The sequence below is a fragment of the Oncorhynchus mykiss genome, chromosome 9 (assembly GCF_013265735.2).
Source record: "Oncorhynchus mykiss isolate Arlee chromosome 9, USDA_OmykA_1.1, whole genome shotgun sequence".
NCBI lineage: Eukaryota > Metazoa > Chordata > Actinopteri > Salmoniformes > Salmonidae > Oncorhynchus > Oncorhynchus mykiss.
The window spans coordinates 54,939,448-54,966,337 of record NC_048573.1 but is presented as its reverse complement, the minus strand read 5'-3'; the positions used below and the strand labels follow the sequence as shown (position 1 = coordinate 54,966,337).

Genomic DNA, 26,890 nt, shown 5'->3' with positions numbered 1-26,890 from the left:
ACCGTCTTACCACACCCTTCCAGAACCCCAGCTGGGCTCCATTAGCCTCCTAACTGGGAATGTTCTGGAAGGGCGTGGTAAGACGGTTTGCCCTTTACAGCACCACAATGCCTCATGAGTTAGTTCAACTGTCATACCCCATCAGAACCCCAAATATAAGCTTGTTTTACTCCAATATTTGTAAACAAAGTCAATGTAAACAAACACTGTATAGCCTCAACATATTTTTTATATCATGGATGGGCAGTTTCCTTTTTGTTGTTGTTGCTTTTTACAGTAGCAGTGGTTCACTTTGTTATCGTTTCAACTGCAAATATCTTCAGCAATGTTACTTTTTAAAAACTGCATACACATTATGCTCAGACATATTCAAGCCTTTTTTCCTTGGAGGATGTTGTTTGTGCTACATATCCTCCCGGCCGATGGATCAGGACCTCTGATGAGGAGGACAAACAAAAGTCACCATTGAAATTAGCAGCAAAGCCTGAAAGAAGTGTTCCTCCCACCCCAAAATAGATGTGGAATCCATGCCAATTAGAGACTCCATTCCAGTCAGGGTCAACAAGAGGAGGAGGGGGAGGGAGAGTGGGAGGAGGGGGGGATGGAGGGAGAAGGACGGAGGGGGAGGTGTCTGACCAAAGTGGAGCAGATGTCACTTGGTCAACACTTCCTGTTTTGTTGGGCTTTTTATTTTGAGATGGCTAATTTGGAGGGCCAGCCAGTCGCTGAGTCTTTGGCTCTATGTGTGGAGTTGGGCCTGAGATTTACACTGAGTCTTTGGCTCTATGTGTGGAGTTGGGCCTGAGATTTACACTGAGTCTTTGGCTCTATGTGTGGAGTTGGGCCTGAGATTTACACTGAGTCTTTGGCTCTATGTGTGGAGTTGGGCCTGAGATTTACACTGAGTCTTTGGCTCTATGTGTGGAGTTGGGCCTGAGATTTACACTGAGTCTTTGGCTCTATGTGTGGAGTTGGGCCTGAGATTTACACTGAGTCTTTGGCTCTATGTGTGGAGTTGGGCCTGAGATTTACACTGAGTCTTTGGCTCTATGTGTGGAGTTGGGCCTGAGATTTACACTGAGTCTTTGGCTCTATGTGTGGAGTTGGGCCTGAGATTTACACTGAGTCTTTGGCTCTATGTGTGGAGTTGGGCCTGAGATTTACACTGAGTCTTTGGCTCTATGTGTGGAGTTGGGCCTGAGATTTACACTGACACTTTGGCTCCCATTGTTCCCGTTTCCCTTTCCTCCTAGCAGACCTGACCACAGAGGACATCACTCAGCGTCAGCTCAGTGTGTCTGTCTGCCTGCCTCCATCACCACAGACTTGCCACAACTATCTTTTTTACCAGACTTTACTTGTTTTGTAACCCCAAAATAAGGACACAAATCAGCAGTTCACATGTGTTAGTTTCTTTCCCTGGATGTGTGTACTTACTCCAGGTTTGTACTACCGTTATGATAGTGGACAAATCATTTATTCATGCGTGGTGATAAAGGTAAAATGGTTCGAGTTACAGAAAGACTTTCTTTCTTTCTTTCTTTCTTTCTCAATCAGTCGTTCTGTGTTCTGCCTAATAATCTTGAGGGATAGAGGTTCCCGTACACACTGGTCATACTGGTAGAACCGATCAAGGGCGAAGAACGATAGAGTTCTGGGAAGGAGATGAGGAGGAGAGACTGATTGTTCAGTGTCCAGTGGGACTCATCCTAGCCCTGAACCAGGCTTCAACAGACACATCTGATCTTCATCATCACATCACACCATGACTTGTTGGCTCTGAGGAACAGTTTGTCCATCCGCCAGTTTCAGATTTCAGACACTCATTGTCAAGACGCACAGTTGACCTGTGAGTAGGGCTGACCGTATTACCGCCACTGGCAGTCCTGTATCACTAACATCGAGTGGCTGCTAACAACATACTGACTCAAATCTCTAGCCACTTTAATAATTAAAAATGGGATGTAATAAATGTATCACTAGCCACTTTAAACAATGCCACTTTATATAATGTTTACATACCCTACATTACTCATCTCATATGTATATACAGTGCCTTGCGAAAGTATTCGTCCCCCTTGAACTTTGCGACCTTTTGCCACATTTCAGGCTTCAAACATAAAGATATAAAACTGTATTTTTTTGTGAAGAATCAACAACAAGTGGGACACAATCATGAAGTGGAACGACATTTATTGGATATTTCAAACTTTTTTAACAAATCAAAAACCTGAAAAATTGGGCGTGCAAAATTATTCAGCCCCTTTACTTTCAGTGCAGCAAACTCTCTCCAGAAGTTCAGTGAGGATCTCTGAATGATCCAATGTTGACCTAAATGACTAATGATGATAAATACAATCCACCTGTGTGTAATCAAGTCTCCGTATAAATGCACCTGCACTGTGATAGTCTCAGAGGTCCGTTAAAAGCGCAGAGAGCATCATGAAGAACAAGGAACACACCAGGCAGGTCCGAGATACTGTTGTGAAGAAGTTTAAAGCCGGATTTGGATACAAAAAGATTTCCCAAGCTTTAAACATCCCAAGGAGCACTGTGCAAGCGATAATATTGAAATGGAAGGAGTATCAGACCACTGCAAATCTACCAAGACCTGGCCGTCCCTCTAAACTTTCAGCTCATACAAGGAGAAGACTGATCAGAGATGCAGCCAAGAGGCCCATGATCACTCTGGATGAACTGCAGAGATCTACAGCTGAGGTGGGAGACTCTGTCCATAGGACAACAATCAGTCGTATATTGCACAAATCTGGCCTTTATGGAAGAGTGGCAAGAAGAAAGCCATTTCTTAAAGATATCCATAAAAAGTGTTGTTTAAAGTTTGCCACAAGCCACCTGGGAGACACACCAAACATGTGGAAGAAGGTGCTCTGGTCAGATGAAACCAAAATTGAACTTTTTGGCAACAATGCAAAACGTTATGTTTGGCGTAAAAGCAACACAGCTCATCACCCTGAACACACCATCCCCACTGTCAAACATGGTGGTGGCAGCATCATGGTTTGGGCCTGCTTTTCTTCAGCAGGGACAGGGAAGATGGTTAAAATTGATGGGAAGATGGATGGAGCCAAATACAGGACCATTCTGGAAGAAAACCTGATGGAGTCTGCAAAAGACCTGAGACTGGGACGGAGATTTGTCTTCCAACAAGACAATGATCCAAAACATAAAGCAAAATCTACAATGGAATGGTTCAAAAATAAACATATCCAGGTGTTAGAATGGCCAAGTCAAAGTCCAGACCTGAATCCAATCGAGAATCTGTGGAAAGAACTGAAAACTGCTGTTCACAAATGCTCTCCATCCAACCTCACTGAGCTCGAGCTGTTTTGCAAGGAGGAATGGGAAACAATTTATGTCTCTCGATGTGCAAAACTGATAGAGACATACCCCAAGCGACTTACAGCTGTAATCGCAGCAAAGGGTGGCGCTACAAAGTATTAACTTAAGGGGGCTGAATAATTTTGCACGCCCAATTTTTCAGTTTTTGATTTGTTAAAAAAGTTTGAAATATCCAATAAATGTCGTTCCACTTCATGATTGTGTCCCACTTGTTGTTGATTCTTCACAAAAAAATACAGTTTTATATCTTTATGTTTGAAGCCTGAAATGTGGCAAAAGGTCGCAAAGTTCAAGGGGGCCGAATACTTTCGCAAGGCACTTTACTGTACTCTATACCATCTACTGCATCTTGCCTATGCCGTTCGGCCATCGCTCATCCATATATTTTTATATGAATTCCTTTACACTTGTGTGTATAAGGTAGTAGTTGTGAAATTGTTAGGTTAGATTACTTGTTAGATATTACTGCATGGTCGGAACTAGAAGCACAAGCATTTCGCTACACTCGTATTAACATCTGCTAACCATGTGTATGTGACAAATCAAATTAGAAAAATAGAAACCCCTTTTGCAATTATGTTAGCACAGCTGAAAACTCTCTTCACTGTTGATGTTGAGACGGGTGTTTTGCGGGTACTATTTAATGAAGCTGTCAGTTGAGGACTTGTGATGTTTCCGTTTCTCAAACTAGGCACTCTAATGTATTTATCCACTTGCTCAGTTGTGCACAGTTTTCAGCTGTACTAACATAATTACAAAAGGGTTTTCTAATGATCAATTAGCCTTTTAAAATGATAAACTGGATTAGCTAACACAGCGTGCCATTGGAGACAGGAGTGATGGTTGCTGATACACCTATGTAGATATTCCATTAAAAAATCTGCCGTTTCCAACTACAATAGTCATTTACAACATTAACAATGTCTACACTGTATTTCTGATCAATTTGATGTTATTTTAATAGACACAACCTTTTGTTTTTCTTTCAAAAACAAGGACATTTGTAAGTGACCCCAACCTTTTGAAGGGTATTGTATCTCTTGATTTCCAAGGCATTCTAAAGTTTGTATCATTCTAAAGTTTCTAGCATATTGGACCTGTTTGAAATGATCACTTTTATGCTCGACACGGACAATCCACCTGCACACTTGCTCCGGAATGGGGCAAATTGCCTTTCTATTTTATTCAGCTAAGTTCAATTATATTTTTCTTACTATAAAATGATATAAGATAGAGGCAAGGGACTTATATATTTTCTGCTAAAGGAACAAGCCTACAGCCTACGGCAGGGAGCATTGACAGATAACATACAGTAGACCAACTCATATTCTGTTCTTCTGAAATACATTTGATTCATAATGTTTCTTTAGACCCGGCTAAACTAAATAATGGATTTATTGTGATGGTGTGTATTCAATTGATTTATTAGACTTTTTTTTTCTAAATGTATTTGTTCCAAAGGCACACATCAGTGGCTTGTATGTGTGGAGGCCTGGAGATGCTAAACGTGTTTATGTTAATTAACGGTCAATTACCATGAGAGAGGCCATCTTTTGCATGACAATAATAACCAGATGACAAAATGTCATGACTGCCACAGCCGTACCTGTGGGAGGGTCAGACAAACAGGGTCTCTTTCTCACAGCACCCACACACACACCCACACACTCACCCCCTTTCCCAGTAGGATCCATTACTGTGGAAACTAAAGGCGAGTCTTAAGTGTCTTTCCTGTGAGAAACTAAATAGTTGTGTAGGTAAATGTGGTCCCTCTCTTTGTGTGTTCTAAATATAGTTGGTAGTGGGAGAGAGATGGAAACAGGAATGACCCTGGTGTTTTCTGCTGATGAGTGGCCCCCTCTGTTTCCTTTTATGAGTCGCTGCTGTTACGTTCCTGGAATAATCCACGTGTTCTTCCGACTCCCGAATCTCACACTATTCGCTTTATAGTACACTACTTTGGACTAGGGCCCATAGGGCTGTGGTCAAAAGTAGTGCACTATATAGCGAATAGGGTGCCATTTGAACGCATCCACAGAGCCTGTTGACTCCTCGTCAAGAAGGATTTAAATCATTCCAAACATTGATGGCGTTCATGCAGCCCCTGCCAGCTCTTTCTCTTCCTCCACTCTAGCCTCCTAATATGGAGGCCCTAACCCCAGGGCTGTGTCAGAACATGTTAGGGCACAGGTGTTACAGCTGCGTTTACACGCAAACAACAACTGGACGTTGACAGGCAAAAATGTCTGTCAGAATGGTCCCCCCCCACCACATTCTTACACAGAAACACACTACGGCGTTAGCACTCACGCAAACACACACACACACCTCATCAGCTTGTTTTCATTCGTACAATAGGGTTGTGAAAAGCAAATTTTTCATTCTATTGATGAACACAGTTTTATTGTTTGTTCATTAGCAGTGGGGAGTGATTGATGTAGTCTAACAGTAATAGTCTAGTGAACAATGGACTGTTTGTTTAATGACACAGTATACGTTGATGCTGTGCACTGTGAGGGCCTGTAAACAGCCCTTTGATTTCCATGGGCGTCCGAACTAAAGCATGAGTTACATCATCCGTTTTCCCCATTCAGGGGTTGAGAGCACACAGCTGGCTATAGCAGTGTGTATGAAGGAGGCTTTCCTCCTCAAACACAGTGCGCACTACACTAAACACTAACGCTGAGAATTGCCAGGGACCTCACGAAACGATATTATCACAATGCTTAGGTGGCGATTACAATATATAGTGCTATTCTCACAATTCAACAGCAGTGTTAATGGAATCTACGGTCTCTCACCCTCAGTCACGACACACAACCTCTTTAACCCAGCTGTGAGGTGAAGTTCTGCTGCCTGCAGATCTTTACACTAGACAGAAACACTGTGTTTATACAGTATTTTCCCCTTTTTTTACTGGTGCTGCTCATGATTTGGACACAAGCCAAGTCAACTTTCATAAGTGACATGTACATAATTTGACTCTCACTTGTAGTTATGAACACTCTACCCAAGACTGAGAAATGTCATGTCAAGTCTTTGTGTTTCGTTTTTTGGTCTGTATGCGGGTGTATGTGTGTGTGTGTGTGTGTGTGTGTGTGTATGCGTGTGTGTGGGTGTGTGTGTATGCGTGTGTGTATGCGTGTGTGTGTGGGTGTGTGTGTGCACGTGTCAGTACTGTGTAGGAAGACATGCATCTCTTTCCCAAACCCTTCCTGGATCCTGTTGAACGTGGTGAGGCATCTTCCCACTGACTCCCCCATGCAATGCAAATGTCCCAGAGCAGCATGCAAAGCCATAAACATCTGCCATTTATGTCACTGAAGAATGTAGAGTTAGGAGAGGAGTGCAGCCCAGTGGAGGAACATCGAGCCCTGGGAGTTAAGTGCTACTGCTGTACTGTAAGAAAACACTTGATCTGAAGTCCAGAGGTTGGTAGTAAGGAATTGATTTTCTGAGAAACTCAACACTCTCCCTCCCTCCCTCCCTCCCTCCCTCCCTCCCTCCCTCCCTCCCTCCCTCCCTCCCTCCCTCCCCTCCCACTATCAGAGTCCTCGGTGTCGGCGCCCCTGGGGTCAGTCCCCATGGACCTGCGTGTGACGGAGCGTGTGATGCGGCCGGGTTCGGACACAGCCCTGCTGACCCCCCTGCACCCCCCGCTGCTGCTCAGCCCCTTCTCCCCCCAGCCCTGCACCCCTTTCTCGCAGCAGCAGCTGCACCAGCACATACGGGTACGTTCTGTATGGCTATGCCCAGTCCCAGCACAGTCCCAGCACAGTCCCAGCACACAGTCCCCAAACACTCACACACTGCCAATCCATGCATTTCATTACATGTACTGTATTTAATGTTTAAAACCTGTAATGTTTACATTTGTGCAAATCATATTAGTAATGACTTTCATGCTCCAATCGAGCTCATTAGTCCAAGTCTTTTTGTCAACCATATGTCACACATTCCCAGTTCAGAGGGGCACTTTTTCCTGTTTCCACACATACTTTACTGAGTGTCTCATTGTATTTCAGTTCAACATGGAACAACGGAGACGTGAGCAGGAGCAGGAGAAACAGCAAGAGCTGCAGCAGCTGTGGCGCAAGGACAAGAGCCAACAGAGTGAGTTTCACTGTGTGTGTGTTTAGTTGTACTATCCTTGTGGGGACCAGAAGTCCTCGCAAAGACTGTAAAACAAGGGACAATTCGGACAAGTGTGGACATTTTGCTGGTCCCCACAAGGATAAAGGCTATTTTAGGCAGATTTACGGTTAGGGTTAGTGGTTAAGGTTAGGTTAGGTGTAGGAAAAATTTGATTTTGAATGGGAATCAATTGTTTGGTCCCCACAAGGATAGAACAACATACAATGTTGTGTGTGTGTGTGTGTGTGTGTGTGCTTGTACACTGTACATTGTTGCCCTGATTTGAAAATGTGCTGCACAATCTGGTGTAAAGAGATAGATCCATCAATGTCACTTTCACAAGATAAACATCCTGCACGCACCCACACACACACACAAACATAAACACAGATCAACACACACACACACACTCTGAAAATGTACATTTTCACCCCAACTAACTTAAGAATGCGTTGTGCAGAAGAAAACATGTAGACCCACCCATTTGAGAGGCATTTCCCTCTGCCTTTTCCCAGCAAACTGAGTCATCATCAATTGCACCTATACAAAAATAATACCAAATCTCTTACAACAAGCAGAGGAAAACAGTAATGTTGTGCTCTGTCTTTGTGTGGCCATAAATACGTCTGTGTGGTCTCTGAGCATTCCTCCAGTCAGACAGTATCTGGTAGGGCTCTGAAGAGGAGGGGAGGGGAGAGGATGAGCTGAGTAATGATGTTTTGACCTCTGCCCTGTGGGTCCCAAACCTGGTTCTCTGTGAGTGGCTGTCAATGGACCATTGTGGCTCTGAGCTGCTTATCTCTGTGTTTTGTGGGCTGGAGCTGAGGCATGCTAGACATCACGTGTTACCTGGTCCTCACACAGAGCCCACTGTTCCCGTTGCCTTACACACACACACACACACACACACACAGGGAAGGTCAGGTCCATCTGTGAATAGAGGGAGAGACTGATAGAGGGCCATTCCCATTGTTTATTTTTAATTTTTAATTTCACCTTTATTTAACCAGGTAGGCTAGTTGAGAACAAGTTCTCATTTACAACTGCGACCTGGCCACTGCAAAGCAGTGCGACACAAACAACAACACAGAGTTACACATGGAATAAACAAACATACAGTCAATAACACAGTAGAAAAAGTCTATATACAGGGTGTGCAAATGAGTTAGGATAAGAGAGTTAAGGCAATAAATAGGCCATGGTGGAGAAGTAATTACAATATAGCTATTAAACACTGGAATGGTAGATGTGCAGAAGATGAATGTGCAAGTAGAGATACTGGGGTGCAAAGGAGCAAGATAAATAAATAAATACAGTATGGGGATGAGGTAGTTGTGACAGGAGTGTCATACTGTATATAGTCTATCTTCAGTTACCAATCCCTGCAGAGTGATTGGTCTGATGGTATCTATATCTGTGTTGATTGACAGGTGCTGTGGCCAGTTCCCTGGTGAAGCAGAAACTCCAGGAGGTGATTCTGAAGAAGCAGAAACAACAAGCCCTGGGAAGAACCAGCTCCAACCCTCTCAGTGGTCCCCCTGTGGGCTACAGGTGAGAACTCTTTACACCTTCAGTAGCACGTGGGCTACAGGTGAGAACTCTTTACACCTTCAGTAGCATGTGGGCTACAGGTGAGAACTATTTACACCTTCAGTAGCATGTGGGCTACAGGTGAGAACTCTTTACACCTTCAGTAGCATGTGGGCTACAGGTGAGAACCCTTTACACCTTCAGTAGCATGTGGCTACAGGTGAGAATTCTTTACACCTTCAGTAGCATGTGGGCTACAGGTGAGAACTCTTTACACCTTCAGTAGCATGTGGGCTACAGGTGAGAACTCTTTACACCTTCAGTAGCATGTGGGCTACAGGTGAGAACTCTTTACACCTTCAGTAGCATGTGGGCTACAGGTGAGAACTATTTACACCTTCAGTAGCATGTGGGCTACAGGTGAGAACCCTTTACACCTTCAGTAGCATGTGGGCTACAGGTGAGAACTCTTTACACCTTCAGTAGCATGTGGGCTACAGGTGAGAACTCTTTACACCTTCAGTAGCATGTGGGCTACAGGTGAGAACTCTTTACACCTTCAGTAGCATGTGGGCTACAGGTGAGAACTCTTTACACCTTCAGTAGCATGTGGGCTACAGGTGAGAACTCTTTACACCTTCAGTAGCATGTGGGCTACAGGTGAGAACTCTTTACACCTTCAGTAGCATGTGGGCTACAGGTGAGAACTCTTTACACCTTCAGTAGCATGTGGGCTACAGGTGAGAACTCTTTACACCTTCAGTAGCATGTGGGCTACAGGTGAGAACTCTTTACACCTTCAGTAGCATGTGGGCTACAGGTGAGAACTCTTTACACCTTCAGTAGCATGTGGGCTACAGGTGGGAACCCTTTACACCTTCAGTAGCATGTGGGCTACAGGTGAGAACTCTTTACACCTTCAGTAGCATGTGGGCTACAGGTGAGAACTATTTACACCTTCAGTAGCATGTGGGCTACAGGTGAGAACTATTTACACCTTCAGTAGCATGTGGGCTATAGGTGAGAACTCTTTACACCTTCAGTAGCATGTGGGCTACAGGTGAGAACTATTTACACCTTCAGTAGCATGTGGGCTACAGGTGAGAACTATTTACTTTGATTTACTTTGATGAGTGTCTGTGTTTTGTTTTGTTTCTGTAGGGAGCTGGCTCCAGACCCCAGTGGGCCGCCCCAGCCTCTAGTGTCCTCCCCCGCACAGGGTTCCAGCGACGGCTCAGATGACACTCCTCTACGCAGGGCAGGTGAGATACACACGCACACGCACACACGCACACTAAACCAGGTGTTTGCCATGCAAATGTTTAGTTCTCACATGCCTTGTGCCTCAGGGCCTGATGCTATGAGGCTACACTCTACAATTAGCCCATAAGATCCTTGTTACAAAGCTGTAATGCTGTAAGCTGAAACACGGTTGCCTGCCCTTCACACAGCCCAGAGAGATGACTGACAGAGTATTCATTATAACACCGTTTTGACACACAGTTAATTAACCACGGGCTGCACATCCCTGTCATCCTGTTCATAATACCTGTTTGGAATCGGATCTAGGCTTCACAATGCCTGTAGAACCTGTTTTAGAGAAGCTCACGGTAAATCTAAATGTTTCTTACACATGGTACATTCTGTACATCAGCAGAATTAAACTGCTGAGAATGTATGAATGGAGAGGAAGTTCTATCTTTCAAAGGTATTGATCCCGATTTCTACATTGTACTCAGCTACTAACTTTATTTTGTATTGGATAGTTTTCTGAGAAATTTATACTAATGATGTTATCTCTGTCGTTGAGCAGCCTCAGAGCCCAACCTGAAGGTGAAACACAAGCTGAAGAAACACCTGAACACTCGTAAGAGTCCTCTGACACGCAAGGACAGTGCCCCGTCCCCCATCAAACACCGGGTGCCCGACACTCTGGGTAAGTTCCTCACTCCCCCAAACACTGCTGCCCGCTAGACTCTGTGGTGCCAGGGCTAATAGAATGACTGGGACATGTTGTGTTATGATCTCTCTCTCACTCCCTCTCCCTTTCTCTCTCTCCCTCCCTTTCCCTAATTTTCTCTCTGCAGACTCGTCCCCCAGCAGCAGTAGCACACCAGTGTCTGGCTGCAGCTCGCCTAACGACAGTCTACCCAATGAGAACGGAGTGCTGCAATCTGTTGGCGGGCTGTCCCATGAGGTTATTATCCGATTGGTATTTACCCAGCCTCCCTTCCCCTACACACACATACACCTATACATATGCATGAAGCTTTGACTCTCCTCTCTAGTGTGTTTGTGTGGAGATGGGACCAGTAGAGCCTTAGTTTCTGGACTGTTTGTTCAGTGTATTTCTCTAGTTGAACACAACACCAGATCACCTAATCAAACCCTCTCCACCTAGTTGAACACAACACCAGATCACCTAATCAAACCCTCTCCACCTAGTTGAACACAACACCAGATCACCTAATCAAACTCGCTCCACCTAGTTGAACACAACACCAGGTCACCTAATCAAACTCTCTCCACCTAGTTGAACACAACACCAGATCACCTAATCAAACCCTCTCCACCTAGTTGAACACAACACCAGGTCACCTAATCAAACCCTCTCCACCTAGTTGAACACAACACCAGGTCACCTATTCAAACCCTCTCCACCTAGTTGAACACAACACCAGGTCACCTAATCAAACCCTCTCCACCTAGTTGAACACAACACCAGGTCACCTAATCAAACTCTCTCCACCTAGTTGAACACAACACCAGATCACCTAATCAAACCCTCTCCACCTAGTTGAACACAACACCAGGTCACCTAATCAAACCCTCTCCACCTAGTTGAACACAACACCAGATCACCTAATCAAACTCTCTCCACCTAGCTGAACACAACACCAGGTCACCTAATCAAACCCTCTCCACCTAGTTGAACACAACACCAGATCACCTAATCAAACCCTCTCCACCTAGTTGAACACAACACCAGATCACCTAATCAAACCCTCTCCACCTAGTTGAACACAACACCAGATCTGGTCACCTAATCAAACCCTCTCCACCTAGTTGAACACAACACCAGATCACCTAATCAAACCCTCTCCACCTAGTTGAACACAACACCAGATCTGGTCACCTAATCAAACCCTCTCCACCTAGTTGAACACAACACCAGATCACCTAATCAAACCCTCTCCACCTAGTTGAACACAACACCAAGTCACCTAATCAAACCCTCTCCACCTAGTTAAACACCACACCAGGTCACCTAATCAAACTCTCTCCACCTAGCTGAACACAACACCAGATCACCTAATCAAACCCTCTCCACCTAGTTAAACACAACACCAGATCACCTAATCAAACCCTCTCCACCTAGTTAAACACCACACCAGGTCACCTAATCAAACTCTCTCCACCTAGCTGAACACAACACCAGATCACCTAATCAAACCCTCTCCACCTAGTTGAACACAACACCAGATCTGGTCACCTAATCAAACCCTCTCCACCTAGTTGAACACAACACCAGATCACCTAATCAAACCCTCTCCACCTAGCTGAACACAACACCAGGTCACCTAATCAAACCCTCTCCACCTAGTTGAACACAACACCAAGTCACCTAATCAAACCCTCTCCACCTAGTTGAACACAACACCAGATCACCTAATAAAACTCTCTCCACCTAGTTGAACACAACACCAAGTCACCTAATGAAACCCTCTCCACCTCGTCGTCTAGCCTTGGCTTATCAGAATAAGCAGGCTGTCCCACATGCATTTTGTATGATACTCTCACTTGTGTATACACTTAAACACTACACAAACACACACACTCTCACACACACTCACTATCTATTCACTAACATAAAATCACTTAATCACGTGCATGTACAGTACACACAAGACCTGCACCTGCGGAGGTACCTATCAGGTTTGAGAGTACACAGTCAAGGCAATATGGTTGAATTAATGTTGTATCCCCTCAGGCCCAGAGACTGCTGCTCCAGGATGGGTCTCTAGCCCACTTCACCATCCAGAGTTCCTCAGTCCTACCCACCATCACCCTGGGCCTGCCAGCCAATGCCAGGGTAAGCACATCACACAACCTGAAGAAAAAGATGTAGACCTGTAGATGTTATGGAGGTTATGAATTCAATGCTTTTCATTATTATAATGAGATTGCAAAAAATAACAACACTAAGATTCTTCTTTGATAGCAACTAGTTAACTTTTCGCCACATTCTATGTGTATGTGTGCAGAGTGATGGAGACTTGTCCCCTCTGAAGGTGGGTCGGGTGCCTATGGTGACGGGAGGCCAGTCTGTCTACCTTCCCCTGGGGACGGAGGAGCAGAGTGGGTTGCTGTCCCCTCACTTCCAGCCTGTCCTCATCCTGGAGCCCTCCGGACTGGTGCACACCCCGATGCTCGCTGGTGAGACACCACAGCATTCATATACAATTCTGGCTTGTAATAAGTTTGACGTCCAATAAACATTGCCTTTGTATATGGTAGTGAAAATTCCTTTCACATGTAACTTGACTTTGACACAGAACAGGAGAAGCCCTTGCCAGGAATGTGTTACTTAATAGTCTGAAACAATACTGAATTGCTAAACTGGATTCTGTCGGCATTAGGACTTTTCTTCAGCCTCCTGTGAAAGAGCTATGAAGATAATGTTTATGCTGCTGTCATAGATATTGTGACACTGCCACCTTGTGGCCTTGACAAACAGTCAGACTTATAGCCACACTCTGCCTGTCTCCTCTGGTCTCAGTTCCAGGCCTGGGCCCTGTTCCTCTGCAGTTTTCTCCCCAGACGGATCATCTGGCCCCAGAAGGGGGCCCTCACAAGCCTCTGAGCCGGACTCGCTCAGAGCCCCTGCCCCAGAGCCCCAGATCCCTTCACCCTCATCTGCTGCAGCAGCACCACAACAGCCAACTATTGGAGAGACTTAAACAGCAGACACATCTGGGAAAGGTGAGTGACTTACACACCCTCACCAATCCCTCTTTGCTCACATATACTCTCATGCTCACTCACTCTGTTGTAATGGATTATTTTTGTACAATCCAAAGAGGGCTTCATCTGCCAGCAGCTGTCTTTTTTTGGAAAAAATACATTGATAGAATTTAGTGAATAAAGCTAAATGGATCATTATTTGTGTGTTCAAGCTGATGTCTAAGACCAGTGAGAAGCCTCGTCTCAAACAGATCCCCTCAGAGGACATGGACTCTGAGGAGGTGGGGCCAGCGCCCAGCGATATCTATCAGGGCAGAGCAAGGGCAGAGTCACTGAGGGAGGCGGAGCTCGTGTCTGTGGCAGACAGCCAGGGAGGACAGATCAACCTGCAACACACACTCATACTCAACCAGGTAAGATACAGACACAGAGGATGGTGGAGGAACACTAGAACATGTCTCCTTGAACTTCCAGCAGAGAGCAGCAAAGGGTTTTATATTTTGTTCGTGCAGGTTTGGCATGCTCTTATTTATATAGATTTCTGTGGGTTGAAAATCACAACAATCTCCCTCCCACTCGCTCTATCTCCCTCCCTCTCGCTCGCTCTATCTCCCTCCCTCTCGCTCGCTCTATCTCCCTCCCTCTATCTCCCTCCCTCTATCTCCCTCCCTCTATCTCCCTCCCTCTATCTCCCTCCCTCTATCTCCCTCCCTCTATCTCCCTCCCTCTATCTCCCTCGCTCTATCTCCCTCGCTCTATCTCCCTCGCTCTATCTCCCTCGCTCTATCTCCCTCGCTCTATCTCCCTCGCTCTATCTCCCTCGCTCTATCTCCCTCGCGCTCTATCTCCCTCGCGCTCTATCTCCCTCGCGCTCTATCTCCCTCGCGCTCTATCTCCCTCGCGCTCTATCTCCCTCTCGCTCTATCTCGCTCCCTCTCGCTCTATCTCGCTCCCTCTCGCTCCCTCTCGCTCCCTCTCGCTCCCTCTCGCTCCCTCTCGCTCCCTCTCGCTCCATCTCGCTCCCTCTCGCTCCCTCTCGCTCCATCTCGCTCTATCTCGCTCTATCTCGCTCCCTCTCGCTCCATCTCCCTCGCTCTATCTCGCTCTATCTCGCTCCCTCTCGCTCCATCTCCCTCGCTCTATCTCGCTCCATCTCGCTCCCTCTCGCTCCCTCTCGCTCCCTCTCGCTCCCTCTCGCTCCCTCTCGCTCCATCTCGCTCCCTCTCGCTCCCTCTCGCTCCCTCTCGCTCCCTCTCGCTCTATCTCGCTCCCTCTCGCTCCCTCTCGCTCCCTCTCGCTCCCTCTCGCTCCATCTCGCTCCCTCTCGCTCCCTCTCGCTCCATCTCGCTCCCTCTCGCTCCATCTCGCTCCCTCTCGCTCTATCTCGCTCCCTCTCGCTCTATCTCGCTCCCTCTCGCTCCATCTCCCTCGCTCTATCTCTCTAGTCGTTGCTATGGGAGAAACAGAAACAGCTGCAGCAGCTGCGTCGCCAGACAGCCCACATGGAGACACTGGCGGTACCCATTATGCTTGGCGGTGCCCACCGCCCCCTCTCCCGTACCCAGTCCTCGCCAGCCTCCACATCCCTCACGTTGCCAGACAAACCCCTACCCCTGTCCACCCCAGAACCACAGAGCAAACCACGCTTCACCACCGGTAAGAAGTGAACCACACACACAGGCACACTGCCACCACGAGGACCTACCTAGGTGTAGGTTATTATCCCTACTGTGGCCTTATTTCAATCTGAGGCCTGGTCAGGGATTCTCTGATAAATTGATATTATTTAATTGCATTTTTTTGATTAACTTTCTCATTGTGGTTAGATCTGTCTTATAGCTGTTGATTTGGAGGAAATGGGTAGTAATCACTGGAAATAGTCACGTTAATGTCTGTCTGTGTTTGGTTGCAGGTCTGGTTTATGACTCTCAGATGCTGAAGCACCAGTGCACATGTGGTGACAACAGCAGCCACCCAGAGCATGCTGGGAGGATCCAGAGTATCTGGTCACGTCTCCAGGAGAGAGGTCTCAGGGGCCAGTGTGAGGTACAAACATCACCATTATCATTACACACGTATTACACATACATCCATATCACTGATTACAAGTTACTAGAAGACACCAGAGCTGTCTCCACCTGGTCCCTTATCTGTTGCTCTGTCTGGTCTGTGTTCCAACAGACTATCCGAGGTAGGAAGGCCACTCTGGAGGAGCTGCAGTCGGTCCATTCAGAGCGTCATGTCCTTCTGTATGGCACCAACCCTCTCAACCGCCTCAAACTGGACAACCGCAAGCTGTCCGGTATGTCCTCACTACATATGTTATGATGTACTGGTCTACTGCATCAGGCCTTGTGCCAGAAGCCTTTAGGTCAGTGGCTCCCAACGCTGGTCTTGAGTACCCCTAACAGTACACATTTTTGTTGTAGCCCTAGACAAACATGCCTGATTCAACTCATTGTGGGCCTAAAGATTAGTTGACAAGTTGAATCAGGTGTGCTTGTCGGGGGCTACAATAATAATGTGTGCTGTTAGGAGTACTCGAGGACCGGAGTTGGGAACCACTGCTTTACATAACTGGTAACAGTTTGGCAACAGCACTGTAAAGTAAAGCTACTCTGGTGTCCCTAGTAACTCTGGTGGCCCTAGTAACTCTGGTGTCCCTAGTAACTCTGGTGTCCCTAGTAATTCTGGTGTCCCTAGTAACTCTGGTGTCCCTAGTAACTCTGGTGTCCCTAGTAACTCTGGTGTCCCTAGTAACTCTGGTGTCCCTAGTAACTCTGGTGTCCCTAGTAACTCTGGTGTCCCTAGTAACTCTAGTGTCCCTAGTAACTCTGGTGTCCCTAGTAACTCTGGTGTCCCTAGTAACTCTGGTGTCCCTAGTAACTCTGGTGTCCCTAGTAACTCTGGTGTCCCTAGTAACTCTGGTGTCCCTAGTAACTCTGGTAGCCCTAGTAACTCTGGTGTCCCTAGTAACTCTGGTGTCCCTAGTAACTCTGGTGTCCCTAGTAACTCTGGTGTCCCTAGTCACTCTGGTGTCCCTAGTAACTCTGGTGTCCCTAGTAACTCTGGTGTCCCTAGTCACTCTGGTGTCCCTAGTAACTCTGGTGTCCCTAGTAACTCTGGTGTCCCTAGTAACTCTGGTGTCCCTAGTAACTCTGGTGTCCCTAGTAACTCTGGTGTCCCTAGTAACTCTGGTGTCCCTAGTAACTCTGGTGGCCCTAGTAACTCTGGTGTCCCTAGTAACTCTGGTGTCCCTAGTAACTCTGGTGTCCCTAGTAACTCTGGTGTCCCTAGTAACTAGGGATTTGCCTTTTGGTTAAAGTTACAGAATTGATAGCACTTTGGAATCCGTTATGTTTAGTAGTCAACTCAGTCATGTATTTAAGTTGTCACTACAGTGATGGTACACAAACATACAGTAATGTCTGATACTCATTTCTAATGTAAAATTGTTTGAAAAGGAGCTGTTAACATAGATTGTTTGGTTAATAAAACCTCTCTGCATTTTTCTCCCTCAGGCATTCTCTCTCAAAGGATGTTTGTGATGCTGCCATGTGGAGGAGTAGGGGTACGTGAGAGGCCCAACACACACACACACACACACACACACACATTTCCCCCTAGCTCTCTCTCACTCACAACACGCACAACATTTCTCGATTTCAGTTGGCAATTCTTCCCTCCAAGTCCTTGACAACGGTTATATGATACAGTCCATTCAGATTGATTAGAGTGATGGTAGTTGTTGCTGTTGTTTCCAGGAGAGGGCCATGAGAAGACAAGGCGGTGGAAATGAAAGAGGAAAACATGAGTGCGTTGGGACATGTCAATAAATTGCCTGACGATCTCCATCGGACCATGACAATTCAAACTAATAGAAACAATATGCGCATGACGAGGGATTAAAGACATGCCTCCAATTTCATTGTCTGAGCCAGACGGCTAGAAATGCGAGTTTGTGAACAAACAGAAAAAAATGGATAGATAAAATGGAGTGGACAGGAGAATGTTTAAGTCCCTGAGGGAATGCCAACCCCTCAGGTCTGTATATACAACACCATGTATGCATGGTCCTGTTCCTCTGTTGCCTGGATAGCAAATCTCTATGGCACAGTGTGTCTGTGTAAATATATCACACAGCTATGTTATAGTCCGGTAAATGATTGAGGTGAGGTCTGTTTGCCTCCAAAACCAGTGTGCCTGTAGTACTATTAGTTGGTGTTGTTTAAACCATGGAAAGACTTCACCTGATGCACTGGAACTCCCTATAGCATGCTAGCAGATTCTAAACACATTCTTATGACCGGTTCCATCCAGCTTGACTGCTGTCCTGTCACTCACCCTCATGTTGTTTTGTTTTTGATTGACAGGTGGATAATGACACAATCTGGAACGAGTCTCATACATCCACGGCGTCGCGCATGGCTGCAGGCAGCGTCACAGAGCTGGCCTTCAGAGTGGCCAAAGGAGAACTCAAGGTAAGACACCGATCTGTACTCCACTCCTCATCCAATCACGCTCTGGTCTGCCTCACCAACTGCCTTAGGCCACTTGACAAAGAATGCTGAATGATAATGTTTTGTTTGACTGTTTCTCTCCAGAATGGCTTTGCAGTGGTGAGACCCCCAGGCCACCATGCTGACCCCTCCAACCCAATGTGAGTCTGTTTCATATTCTCATATCTACTGTGTGTGTGTTGATTTTCGTGTATACTATACTCCTTGTGGTGGTGCGTGCCCAGGCTAACCACAGCGGGCTCTGCTGAGCTTTGCAGTGTCAGCAGCCTGTCTGACGATGGATATTTATGGCCTGATAGTGAAGCTGGGAAGGAGAAGAACAGAGAAGATTTATGCCTCTTCTCTACTCTCCTCCGATTAGTGTGCTGAGTTGGCTCCTAGGAATTCCACCATTTTCTCTCTTATCCTAACCACTATCATCTTGTAGTGATAATGTATGTTTCTCTGCCCTCCACCCTGTCTCTCTCTCTCTCTCTGCCTCTCTCTCTGCCTCTCTCTCTCTGCCTCTCCCTCTCTGCCTCTCTCTCTCTCTGCCTTTCTGCCTTTCTCTCTCTGCCTCTCTCTCTCTCTCTCTGCTACAGGGGTTTCTGCTATTTCAACTCAGTGGCCATTGCAGCCAAACAGCTGCAACAGAAACTGAGTGCCAACAAGATCCTCATCGTTGACTGGGTAAGGGACTACGGTTGGAGTGGTTGTAATATTAACAGTAGCAGCGCTATTTGTGTTGCTGGTGTCCTCGTCTCAGTTGACTTAGTACTATTTTGACAATAACTACTAGTACTGACCTTCATGATGTATGTATGTATAAACACATGAATTATGTACAGGTAACTGCCAAAATAAAGGAAACACCAACAGTGTCTTAATAGTGCGTTGGGCCACCACGAGCCGTCAGCACAGCATCAATGCGCATTGGCATAGATTCTGCAAGTGTCTGGAACTCTGTTGGAGGGAGGCGACACCATTCTTCCATGAGAAATTCCATCATTTGGTTTATTTATGGTGGTGGAAAACACTCAGGCGCCGCTCCAGAATCCCTTTAAACCCCCTATGCTCCTTTGAGATCTCTTCTAGCCATGGTAGCCAAAATAATGAACAACTGGGCATTTTTATACATAACCCTAAGCATTATGGGATGTTTTATTTGCTTAAGTAACTCAGGAATCACACCTGTGTGGAAGCACAGCTTTTAATATACTTTGTATCCCTCATTTAATTGTGTTTCCTTTATTCTGGCAGTATGTGTACATGTATGTAAACACAGGTACAGTATACACATGAGTTCTGTCTCACATTAGTTACTGGTTACTATTGATTAGGCCTAGGATATGACATAACACGTACAGTATACACATGAATTCTGTCTCACATTAGTTACTGGTTACTATTGATTAGGCCTAGGATATGACATAACACAAGACAGCAGTTATTGGTTTTAATGTTACCAAATGTTCTCTTCCATCTCTGTCCTGCGGTTAGGATGTTCACCATGGTAATGGGACCCAGGAAGTGTTTTACAATGATCCCAGTGTGCTGTATATCTCACTTCATCGCTATGACGATGGCAACTTCTTCCCTGGCAGCGGCGGGCCGGCTGAGGTAATTGACATCATTGGTTCAGCTCTACACGGTGAATTCTGCTAGTAGGCTCAGACGACGTCAAGAGAAACTCAAAGAGCTAGCTAGGTTCCAAAGTTACAGTGGAGAGACATCTGTCGAGATTATACTACATGTGCTGTGCCTCTAGCACCTCTATGTTACTCTTATTGACTGTATTCTCCTCTCCATGGAGAATGCTTTGTCTCAGTAGGTCTCTGTGTGTGTCTGTTGTAGGTGGGATCTGGTGCTGGAGAGGGCTTCAATGTTAATGTGGCCTGGACTGGAGGTCTGGACCCCCCTATGAGTGATGCTGAGTACATCACTGCTTTTAGGTAAGACAGCTCCGACCAAGGTTATTATAGTAAACTGAAACTGAAACTAAAACAAAAACAAATCATGAAAAAAGTCAACTGAAATAAAATAATGAACTAACAGAAAATACTAAAACTATACTGAAACTGTTATCTTTGACTGACTCCAAAACTAACCAAAATAAAAACCAGAATGAATTATGTTCAGTTTTTGTTCTCTTTCTTGAAAGTTTTGGCAAAAATATAATGGAGTTTTCAATGGGGTTTCTAGCTTTTTTGTAATGGGGTTTTCAAGCAAGGTTACATTGAGATTCACTTTTGCTGCAGTGGGTTAAATCAGGAAAGGAATGAATAATTGGTAGTCTTAAACAAATCTACTTTGAAATAAAAGTATAGACCTAAAAAAAACAAGACACTTGTACCATGTGAGATATAGAGTTGAAATGTATAACATTTTGAGTTTGCATCCCAATATTACACTTTATATAAATCACAGAATATAAATATATTGAAACTGTTTGACATAGAAACACTGGATTGTTGTCATGTTTTTATTATGAAAATGATGAACAACATTCCATCCATAGGGTCAAAGACGGCACTTTGGGTCATTGACTGTAAGAAAGGGCTACTCAGTGAGATGACGTTGCCACGGTGAGCGCCGCAGCTATTGGTCGCGTTCCCCTGCTCAGACCTTGCATGAATCAACCATGTCATCGACTGTGCAGTCGGGCACCAGATTGCGATAACATGTGGGTTGTGTTCCTTTACTCAGACTTTGTTGACGCATGCCAGATCTTACAATAGATAGATAGATAGATAGATAGATAGATAGGTATTATACGTATCAGTTAACCACATCATATGCTATAGCAGTCTGGTGCCTGACTGTACATTCGATGACATGCACACAACCGTTGGTTGATGCATGCAGCGTCTAAGCAGGGGAATGCGACCTTGATGTGATCAGCTGAGAGGTAAAATCCCTATCCAGGTATTGTGAGATCTGGCAGGCGTCAGCAACGTCTGAGTAGAGAAACGTGCCCATTGAGATAAGTGCGATGCAAGACTGCTCTCACACAGTCACACAGAGAACCTGCGCATGTTCACTGGTGTGCTTCACTCTGCTACAAGATGGTAGCTTCAGGACCAAAACAGCAGAGAAGTTTAGCCTCACGTTTCAACGCTCCTGGTTGTTGAGGAAATTGACCCACTACTGTTTACTTGGTGCGTCTTTGTCATCTCGCTGACTCTACATTTAAACATAATGTAACTTGACCTGACCAATCACGTTGTTTTACTGCTCCCCAGTGGCAAGAAGTGACATCACCAAAAAATTCCAAAACTAAACAACACGTTGGAAGCTATACGGACAAGCATGTTGCCCAAATCAATGACGTGTGTCTCACAGTTGAAAGTCGGGTGGAGACGAATGGTTAGTTTCGTCAGTTGTCCTGATAACCCCTAAGCAGCCAGTGTTCCCAGCTAGCTAGCTAGTTTATGATGCAGCATGACTCTAGTTAAAAGGTGTAAAATGAAGTGATGTTTATTTGGGCGGGTGAGGGACAAATATCTTGGTCACCATCTGGATGTCACTGTGACATGCCACATGTCTCTGGCGGTAGGGAGCTAACGTGGCCATTTTGTTCCATCCCACTTGATTTTATTTTGATTAGGATAGCAGCCAACACGAGAAATAAATTGTAATATTGGTAGTAACCATCTGGGTGTCACCGTGATTCAGTCTACTGCTCACTGGGGAGAGTTTGCTCTACATTTCGGCAAAACAACATGGGGCACAGTGTCCTTCACTCCAGTTTACCGAGCACTGCTGTCAATATACTGTAAATTGAATGACACACTTCTGAATCCCAGTCATTTGAAGTGCATGTGTATGGTCCCAATTTTTAACATTTTAATAAGATTTTTTTGTAAGATGAAATTGTCTCCAGGTTTGGTTGTTGTTGTATTAAACAGACATTACACTGACATTTCCTCCATGGCACTTAATTGCCACCGGTGGGAAGTTGAAAGTTCTAATGAAGTCTCTATATGTTTGTTTGGTCTGCTGTCTGGTGGCAACCATAGGAAACTGTAGCAACCACACAGTAAGAGGGTCCACACTGCAGGCAGACAACCAAGTGGGTGGGCCCCACCGTTAAGCCAGCGTAACAAAATGAGAATGACAACATAGTACTGGAAAAGTTTCAACAAAAGTTTTTCACTTCATCGTAATAAGTAACAAACCAGAGTATTCCTAATATACCTTACTTTTCCACACAATAGTGCACCATCCTTGGAAATAATAATTATAACTCTGTTTTTGTTATCTGAAAATACATATTTTGTTGCCACACGTCTGTCCCACACAGATTTAGAATGCGCAACAAATTTGTTGGTGAAATATTGTCAGTCGGTTTCTCTAAACTCCAGGGGTAGGGAATGCTGCCATCCACTACATACCTCTACACCCCTCCCCACCTCCCTGTCTCCTCTCTCATTCCTGTTCTCCTCTCTCCTTCCCTCTCTCTGATTGATCTTTAATGAGCCCTCTCCCTCTCTCTCTTGTTCTCCCTGTAGTCTGTCTATAGCTGGGCTCACAGGGGAGTATGGAAGGTTTTATTGGTCTACAGGGGAGGCGGGGTTAGTTAGTGTGGTGGGGAGTGGGGGGGTCTGGGCTGGAGGAATCCAAACGCAGGATAATGAACCCAAATGGATCCCAGATGGCAGGCTGTCAGTGACGTGAGGAGAGTGACAAGCTCCAAATGGGAACCAGACGCGCCTATGGCGGCTTTGAACTCGGGCGGCAGCGGAGATGCCTGCGTTAGCTTCCTTGCTAGCTGGCGGCTCCGCTCTGCACTGTGCTGGTTGACTCTCTGACAGAGAGGGGTGATGGACACCAGCCCAGAAAACAACAGGAGGCCCACTCCCTAGCAGCTCAACCCCAACCATGCTCTCCTCACTGTCTGAAACAGCCAGCAGGGCTGTTAGTGGACTAAATGACATAGATGTTGTTTAAATTTTCTCCCTGCAGGACTGTGGTGATGCCCATAGCTCAGGAGTTCTCCCCTGACGTGGTCCTGGTCTCCTCGGGGTTCGATGCAGCAGAGGGACACCCTGCACCTCTAGGGGGTTACAAGGTCACCTCCAAATGTAAGCAAGGTTTTCCTCAGTACACTTTAGACCCCGAGCTAGCCTATAAAGTGGTTTTAGATCTTTGCTAGTTAGTTCTTGATAAATGGAAGGTAAGACATTTATAAGCATTGACCTGGTACACAATATAAAATGGCATGATAAAAAATCAAGTTGGAGGGACAATACAGATGTTGGATCTTAATGTAAACACCCTGTTGCAGGATAACTTTTCTGCAATTTAGGAACTGTTCAACTTGTAGTGTATTTGATGTTTAAAAAGGCTCCTAAAATTGTACTTTCCACAATTTTCAGACTTGATTTTCCCCTCACGAAAAATGGATCAACTCCTACAAAAATCCACATAATCATTTACATTTCCTGTTGCTGCAGGATTATTTTCCTGCTGTTGCAAACTGGCTCAAATTAAGATCCTACATCTGTAGTTGTATTTTTGTTAGTGTTGTAAGTGTGTGTCTTTAGGGATTTACTGTATGTTAATCTGTGCTGTAAATGTCGTAAAGATTGATACATGCCCTGCAGTATATTCCCATGTTGTCAATCTAGAAAAGGGGTTGAAATGCCGTACTGAACATGATTTAGGCTACATGCAAAGTACCCGTGCTTAGTTGGCCACCACATCCCATATTAACTGTGTTGATGTGGATGCGTCCGTCAGGTTTTGGGTTTCTTACCCGGCAGCTGATGGGACTGGCTGGAGGCCGGGTAATCATGGCTCTGGAGGGAGGTCACGACCTCACGGCCATCTGTGACGCCTCTGAGGCCTGCGTCAGCGCTCTGCTGGGTATTGAGGTGAGACTGGTTTAAGGTGCATTGAAGCAGTTTATAAAGTACTTTAAAACCCCTTCCTAAATCATGTTAAGTATACCACACAGGTTTATGTGAAGTGTATTCCCTCATAAGGAATATTCAATGATATGAGTAAGAGGAAATATAGAGAGGGCTGTTAAGGTGAATGTTGTTGATGAGTGGTCTGATGCCTTCCTCTCCCACTGTGTTGTCCATACAGGAGCCTCTGTCAGAGGAGGTGCTGCTGCAGAAGCCCAATGCTAACAGTGTTCGCTCACTACTGAGAGTCATACAGATACATGGTAGGTAAACAGTCATTCAACTCCTCATGTCTCAAATAAAGGACACCCGTCCCCCCCTTTTCCCTCTCTGTTTCTCTCTCTGTTTCTCTCTCTATTGTATTTTTGTACAGTGGGGCAAAAAAGTATTTAGTCAGCCACCAATTGTGCAAGTTCTCCCACTTAAAAAGACGAGAGAGGCCTGTAATTTTCATCATAGTTACACTTCAACTATGACAGACAAAATGAGAAAAAAAAATCAGAAAATCACATTGTAGGATTTTTAATGAATTTATTTGCAAATTATGGTGGAAAGTAACTATTTGGTCACCTACAAACAAGCAAGATTTCTGGTTCTCACAGACCTATAACTTCTTCTTTAAGAGGCTCCTCTGTCCTCCACTCATTACCTGTATTAATGGCACCTGTTTGAACTTGTTATCAATATAAAAGACACCTGTCCACAACCTCAAACAATCACACTCCAAACTCCACTATGGCCAAGACCAAAGAGCTGTCAAAGGACACCAGAAACAAAATTGTAGACCTGCATCAGGCTGGGAAGACTGAATCTGCAATAGGTAAGCAGCTTGGTTTGAAGAAATCAACTGTGGGAGCAATTATTAGGAAATGGAAAACATACAAGACCACTGATAATCTGCCTCGATCTGGGACTCCACGCAAAATCTCACCCCGTGGGGTCAAAATGATCACAAGAACGGTGAGCAAAAATTCCAGAACCACTCGGGGGGACCTAGTGAATGACCTGCAGAGAGCTGGGACCAAAGTAACAAAGCCTACCATCAGTAACACACTATGCCGCCAGGGACTCAAATCCTGCAGTGCCAGACGTGTCCCCCTGCTTAAGCCAGTACATGTCCAGGCCCGTCTGAAGTTTGCTAGATAGCATTTGGATGATCCAGAAGAAGATTGTGAGAATGTCATATGGTCAGATGAAACTAAAATATAACTTTTTGGTAAAAACTCAACTCGTTGTGTTTGGAGGACAAAGAAAGCTGAGTTGCATCCAAAGAACACCATACCTACTGTGAAGCATGGGGGTGGAAACATCATGCTTTGGGGCTGTTTTTCTGCAAAGGGACCAGGACGACTGATCCGTGTAAAGGAAAGAATGAATGGGGCCATGTATCGTGAGATTTTGAGTGAAAACCTCCTTCCATAAGCAAGGGCATTGCAGATGAAACGTGGCTGGGTCTTTCAGCATATGATCCCAAACACACCGCCCGGCCAACGAAGGAGTGGCTTCGTAAGAAGCATTTCAAGGTCCTGGAGTGGCCTAGCCAGTCTCCAGATCTCAACCCCATAGAAAATCTTTGGAGGGAGTTGAAAGTCCGTGTTGCCCAGCAACAGCCCCAGCAACAGCCCCAAAACATCACTGCTCTAGAGGAGATCTGCATGGAGGAACGGGCCAAAATATCAGCAACAGTGTGAACCTTTTCACCTTGTGAAGACTTACAGAAAACGTTTGACCTCTTGTCATTGCCAACAAAGGGTATATAACAAAGTATTGAGATAAACTTTTGTTATTGACCAAATACTTATTTTCCACCATCATTTGCAAATAAATTCATTAAAAATCCTACAATGTGATTTTCTGGATTTTTTCCCTCATTTTGTCTGTCATAGTTGAAGTGTACCTATGATGAAAATTACAGGCCTCTCTCACTTTTTAAGTAGGAGAACTTGCACAATTGGTGGCTGACTAAATACTTTTTTGCCCCACTGTACATCCCTTTATTCTTGTCTGATCCTAATTATTGTAAAATGCAGGGACTTCCTGAGTACACACAATGATTTAATACAGTAGGCTACAAGGCTATTAATGATATTGATCTTTCACCATATGGACCCATGTGGTAGGAGGGACTAGCATTTATGTCAGTTGGACGTCCAGGCCTTCTGACTGCAGCCGAAGTGCCCACAGCTCTCATCCAAGTGTTTGTGCTTACTGGCTTTGGTTTAGGCAAATAAAGTTACCTGTTTTTCAGGTCAGTATTGGCAGTCCCTGAAGCTGTTCAGTAGCTCTGTGGGACTGTCCTACCTGGGTGCTCAGAGGAGAGACTGTGAGGAGACTGATGCTGTCAATGCTCTGGCCTCTCTGTCTGTGGGGGTCCTGACCAGCAGGAGGTATGACTTGACCACCAGTACCCAACACTCCTAAATACTCCCCACAATGTTCACAGTGACGGGCAGACTCCTCTGTACAGTATGTTACAAATGTGCTGCATTA

General features: G+C 45.4%; 1 protein-coding gene across 6 annotated transcripts in view; it reads left to right on the top strand.

Annotated features, from left to right (window-relative positions):
- Positions 1–26,890, top strand: part of LOC110531207 (histone deacetylase 7) — a 68,403-nt gene that overhangs the window by 37,525 nt on the left and 3,988 nt on the right. For 3 of the 6 annotated variants that reach the window (XM_036988346.1, XM_036988342.1, XM_036988347.1), the window contains 23 exons: positions 6,910–7,091; positions 7,386–7,473; positions 8,925–9,045; positions 10,186–10,286; positions 10,838–10,960; positions 11,112–11,236; positions 13,016–13,117; positions 13,290–13,461; positions 13,805–14,007; positions 14,202–14,402; positions 15,435–15,645; positions 15,902–16,035; positions 16,171–16,291; positions 17,511–17,560; positions 18,363–18,470; positions 18,594–18,649; positions 19,091–19,178; positions 19,989–20,108; positions 20,343–20,440; positions 23,454–23,572; positions 24,231–24,364; positions 24,582–24,663; positions 26,649–26,787. In XM_036988346.1, coding sequence (XP_036844241.1) covers positions 6,910–7,091; positions 7,386–7,473; positions 8,925–9,045; positions 10,186–10,286; positions 10,838–10,960; positions 11,112–11,236; positions 13,016–13,117; positions 13,290–13,461; positions 13,805–14,007; positions 14,202–14,402; positions 15,435–15,645; positions 15,902–16,035; positions 16,171–16,291; positions 17,511–17,560; positions 18,363–18,470; positions 18,594–18,649; positions 19,091–19,178; positions 19,989–20,108; positions 20,343–20,440; positions 23,454–23,572; positions 24,231–24,364; positions 24,582–24,663; positions 26,649–26,787 — 2,878 coding nt within the window. The remainder of the gene's footprint in view (positions 1–6,909; positions 7,092–7,385; positions 7,474–8,924; positions 9,046–10,185; positions 10,287–10,837; positions 10,961–11,111; positions 11,237–13,015; positions 13,118–13,289; positions 13,462–13,804; positions 14,008–14,201; positions 14,403–15,434; positions 15,646–15,901; positions 16,036–16,170; positions 16,292–17,510; positions 17,561–18,362; positions 18,471–18,593; positions 18,650–19,090; positions 19,179–19,988; positions 20,109–20,342; positions 20,441–23,453; positions 23,573–24,230; positions 24,365–24,581; positions 24,664–26,648; positions 26,788–26,890) is intronic. The other 3 variants (XM_036988345.1, XM_036988343.1, XM_036988344.1) reach the window with 3 other exon arrangements.